General features: G+C 45.9%; 1 protein-coding gene across 1 annotated transcript in view; it reads left to right on the top strand.

Annotated features, from left to right (window-relative positions):
• Window positions 1-2,063: 2,063 nt before the first annotated feature.
• TOMM70 (translocase of outer mitochondrial membrane 70) overlaps window positions 2,064-5,317 on the top strand; it is a 39,380-nt gene continuing 36,126 nt past the window's right edge. Inside the window, exon 1 of the mRNA XM_017506338.2 lies at window positions 2,064-3,402. Within this exon, the coding sequence (XP_017361827.1) occupies window positions 3,079-3,402 (324 nt within the window). The 5' untranslated portion in view covers window positions 2,064-3,078. The remainder of the gene's footprint in view (window positions 3,403-5,317) is intronic.

Below are 5,317 nucleotides of genomic sequence, written 5' to 3'. Positions count from 1 at the left end.
TTAAAGTGCAGGGTGACACACGAAAGAGAGGCACTAGAGGCAGAGAAGTTATCTCAGAAGCAAGCAAATATAGAATGTAGGGAACATGAAGGAAATGAATAAAAGAGAAAAAAGAAGGGAGCGTGATAGTATTTGGAGTTGAGGCCTTTGGGAAGTGATTAGATCGTGAGGGTGGAGCCCTTAAAAATGGGATTAGTACCCTCATAAAAAAGACTCCGGAGAACTTTCTTGCCCCTTTCCATTACTTGAGGACCCAAACCAAATTTGTAGTCCTCAACCCAGAAGAGGCCTTTTACAGAAGTTGACCATGCTGGCACACTGATCTCAAACTCCCATCCTCAGGAATTGTGAGAAATAAATTTCTACAGTTTATTAGCTGAGTAGTTTTATGGTATTTTTCTCATAGCAGCCTGAACTATGATGGGAAGAAACTATTTATTGAGCATCTGTTATGTGTTATACATACCCTTAGTAGTTTTCATATATATGAACTAAGAAGTGTCAGAAGGTGTGAAAAGAAAACTATAAGAAAGATACTACACCAAAGTTGATTTTGTTGAAGACTTTACAGCTGATTTTGTGTTTATGTGTGTATATGAACACAACCGCCTAATCATCTGTGGTTGGGTAGGGAAGGCTGAAAAAGAGAGAGGTCTAAAAAGACTTATGGTTTCAAATATGAGTAACTGCTAAGGTAATAATGACATCATGAGGAAAAAAGGATAACACAAAGAAAAAGTATGAGTGGTGTAAGATACTGAGTTATATTTTTGAGAAAAGTCAGGAATCCAAGCAAAACTGCTCAGTAAGTAGCAGGAGATACAGGGCTAGCGGTAAAAAGAGAAGCTATGCAAGATATTGGTACCTGAAGCAATGAAATTTACTTTGGTTACTAAAGGAGAGACTGAAGATAAAGAAGACATATTCTTATAAATTCCTCACTTGAGGAATTCCATCAATTAGGAAGTAGAGGAGAAAATGAGAGAAAAGAGCAGCATAGGCTAGGGAATGGAAATGAGATATTTATCAAAGTATAAAAGTAACAAGAACAGATTCATTTACTAATGCCAATCTTAAAAATAAAGCCAAACAAAATCAGGCCTTTAGATAAATATTAACCTAAACCACGTTTCAAGAAAATAACACCAATTCCCTTTGGAGAGGGGAACTGCACCCGAGAGCAGTTCCTTTAAGGAAGACTTTTCACAGTAAACTCTAACTTTTGGAATTTAACCATAACAGTGTATTGCTTACTCCAATAAATAAGAAAATTTTAAAAAACAAACTTTAAGTATGTTCTGGTTCCTATCAAGTTTGTCCTTGTTAGCATTCTACAATCCTTCAAGAGGCCAAAGAAAAACTGAAATTTCAGAAAAAAATAAAACCTAACTTCTGTTCTGAAAAAAGGCAGAGATTATATTAAGGGGCAGAAAATTTGCCTTTGGGGATTGGGGATCAGGAGGGGAGAGAAGCCGATTGCCTGCAACGATCAACTCAATTCCATTGCTATTTTTAGCCCATTTTTTTTAGTCTGTTGCTAAGAAACCCTATTGCCTGAAGGCAATTTACTAATAGGAACTTACACGAAGCAGGAGAAACCTGTGATCCTGAAATTCTTTCAAACTAGGCCATTCTATTTTAATCACTCCCTTTTGGTGCCACTCCATAAAATGTCTCCTTTCAAACTTTATGTAGCACTGCTGTGATGTTGTTGCACTTAAAAGCAAAACGATCATTTATTAAATTTTAATGTAAGCCTTCTGCAACCAGTATATCAGAAATGGAGAGCCATAGTTCCGATTTCCCATTAATATTTGTATTTTCTTCACGAAAATACCATGGATTTCAAACGATGCCCTGCAAGGTGATTTTTAGATTTTAAGAGGTCTGGTGCAGAGCATGGGAAAAAGTTGACAGACAAAGCTACTACAGAAACGAAGGCTATTAATTGAATTACGCGTCGGGAATGAGAAGGGAAGAGGGCTGAGACGGCTATGCAAAACAACTGGCGGGGGCCGGGGCGTGTGCGGACCAGAGCCCGATGTGGGCTGGCGTGCCACGCAGAAACCAGCTCAAGACGCAAACAGCAAGAAAGGCTCGAAGCCGGCGGGAACCCTGAGGCTTGGCATTTCTACCAACTCAGTTTAAGAAACCCCTAACAACGTCGGTGTCACCGCCTTCGTAACTGGTGCCGACGAGGAGCCGCGGCGACCACGCTCAAGCCGTTTCGACTGCAGCCAACCTAGACCTGCCATTTCCTCCCAGTCTTCGGCCCTCGCTCTCTGTCCCATAACCGCGAATTCGGCCAAACTAAAATCTGGCTACGGTAGTGGTAAGAAGTTCAGTGATACAGCAGGCTTCTTCAGCACCGAGCTCTTTCCTCACACGTCTTTCAAAGTCCTTCCAATCCGTTGGCTCCCCGACACGCGGGCACAAAACCGAGCTAACGGCCACTGAGGAGAAGCGCCAACGCGGCTGCAACTGGAAAACCGGGTCCGAAGTCCACCAGTAAACTGGGCGGCTCGGCCTACGCCCCGCCCACCAGCCGTGACAGCCAATAGCCTTCACAGCTCTTCTGCCACTCCCGCCCATTCCAGTGCGGCGGCGCTGGTTTTTCCTCCGCTCTCAGCTCCTGAGCGCCCCAGCACGCTGTATACGCGCCCCTCCTCCGCTTCACGAAGCAAGAGGCCCGTGTGCCTTTCTCGCCTGAAGGTAAAGAGGACAACACCAGCTACGACGGAACTCCAGAAGTGAATCTCCTGAACAGCAGCCGGGCGAAAAGAAAGGAAAAGGGTTTCGGAGGACTCCCACTCACGCCCACAATTTCCCTTGACCCGGAAGTGATTTCTGCTCCTCCGCCCCCGCTACGGTTGAGACTGGGGGAGAAGGACGGCCCGGTCTGGCCCGGCATGCTCTGGGCTTCCGGTGACCTCTGGCCCTTTTCTGTCGTCCGCTCTCTCTGCCTAGCGTGCTCTGTCGCTCATTGCTTTCCTTCGGTTCCTCGGTCTTCCTTCGCACGCTGCTTGGTGATTGTGGCGCCCGCGACAGGCAGGGAGGCGGTGGCGGAGGACACTCGTCATGGCCGCCTCTAAGCCTGTGGAGGCGGCGGTGATCGCAGCAGCTGCACCGAGCTCCGGGAGTGGGGTGGGCGGCGGTGGGACTGCGGGCCCGGGCACCGGGGGGCTGCCGCGATGGCAGCTGGCTCTGGCGGTCGGGGCACCCCTGCTGCTGGGCGCGGGTGCCGTGTACCTGTGGAGTCGGCAGCAACGGGGCCGGGAGGATGGAGGCCGGGGCGACGCCAGCGGCCTGAAGCGCAACAGCGAACGGAAGACCCCGGAAGGCAGGGCCAGTCCGGCCCCGGGCAGCGGACACCCCGAAGGTCCCGGTGCTCACCTGGACATGGTGAGAAGCAGCCCCAGGCCGTAGAGGTGGAAACTGGCGGGTGCAGCTTTTCCTTGGCGGATTGTGCCGGTGAGGGGGCTCCCGTGAGACGGCAGCTGCCAGGCGGCAGCACAACGCCTGGGTTAAGGGAGACTCATTTCTGGCTGCGTGGGGAGGGCACAGAGTAGCCCGATGACAGGTTACTGGCATTCTTTGATAGTTTCCTTTTGGTTTCAGAAAAAATCTTGCTCTTCTCAGTGACACAGCATTTATCCCTAGTGGTATAGGTGGGAGGGGGGCGTTTGCAAATACGACGCTTGTATTTAGTAAGTGAAGGAAGCTAAATTCCATGAACGATTGGTACATCGTGATACGAATTGTCGTTATTTCCAAAGCCTACAACTTAATCGGTAAGAACCGTTTAATAACGAGCCACTCCCCCTTTTGGAGTGTGTTTTTGCGAAGCGGAGGTACGTGGGCAACTGCAGTGACGGTTAGTTGACAAAAGCAGAACAATAAAAAAGCCAATTAGATGGCTTTCTACATACAAAAAGGAAGACTAGACAGCTACTAAAGAGTGAAATGGTGTTCAGTGGCATTTGTTTTACAGCCTCTGAACTGTAAGCAATACTGTCAAGCTCCCAAGCAAGGCTCATCCTCTCTCAGGACCTCCGAAGCCCCTTTGACTGCAAGCAGTCAGCGCCCGTAACCTCCCCTGCCATGCCCCAGCCCCGAGGTGTCCTTTTTACACTCCAGACCCCCTGGCGTTTCTCTCTCAGAAAACGCTCTGCATTGCCCTGTCCCCTCTGGTTGCAAAAAAGCAACAGCCACAGCAGTGCTGACCATATTTGGCTGCACACAGCCCCCGGCCCCAGCTCCAGGCCTACACACACACACGCACGCACAAAATGGGAGTGACTTCTTAAACGTTTTGGTGAAACATCTTAAACTCAGTTTTTCTATTTCACCTGGAAATGTACATGACCAAGCCTAATATGAATGATACAGATTCTCTGATGTTAGGCTGAACATTGGAGTATTTAGTGAACTGCTTTGTATGGTTTTGTTGAACTGAATGTTAAATCCTTTTGGTATCTGACAGCTGTGCAGAGAATTAGCCTGGCTGCATTTGACAATACTGGGATTGGTTGTGGTGGATTTTATCTGGGTCTGGAGTTGTTCAGTGGTAGTACCAGAGTAAGTCGTGGTCAGAGAAACCTTTAGTCAAATATCTCTCAGTTTTATACATATGTATGTACAGTTGGTCAAGTAACTTCTAATTATATCCAAGTGTATACAGTTAAATACTTACACAAGTCACTTCCATCTGACACTATTCAGGTTGAACATATTTTTACTAGGATGTCAAATTAGCTTTAAAGGAAGTTTTGGTGTAGGAGTGAACAAACTACTGTAGTATCTGCAGTGTGTGAGGCATTGTGCTAGGCCATGAGAGAGCCATATGATCTTTCCTATGGGAGAGTGAAGCGTTGCCTATTTTCTTAAGATGGAAAAGATCACTGGATAATAGAGAATCTATGGATTGTGAGAACTAGGATGTGTAACATTTATAGTAGGCTCTCCAGCATTGTTACTTTGGGAGAGTCATTTTATCTCCTTGACCTTAGCATCATCCCTGTAGAATAAGAGGGTTAAAATATTAGATTTCTTCTGTTTCTTCCAATACTAAAAATTGATAATTCTGATTATGGTCATCCATAATAGCTACTGCTGCTATTAAAAGCAGTTATCAAGAAGATTCTTTGAATTAATTATCACGCATGTTACATCATTTTCAGATGTCTGAAATTCTCCAGTCATTTTCTATTTCACTTGTTAATTTAGTTTTAATCATGGAAGAGTAGTGGATAAAATGAAAGATACATAAAAGTTCTCAGTTCTATAATCATCAAAAATAAAGATAGTTTCTTTTTTT

Source organism: Cebus imitator, unplaced genomic scaffold (genome assembly GCF_001604975.1).
Source record: "Cebus imitator isolate Cc_AM_T3 unplaced genomic scaffold, Cebus_imitator-1.0 Scaffold354, whole genome shotgun sequence".
NCBI classification, from domain to species: Eukaryota; Metazoa; Chordata; class Mammalia; order Primates; family Cebidae; genus Cebus; species Cebus imitator.
The sequence above is the reverse complement of the archived record's forward strand: the minus strand, read 5'-3'. Positions and strand labels throughout refer to the sequence as shown.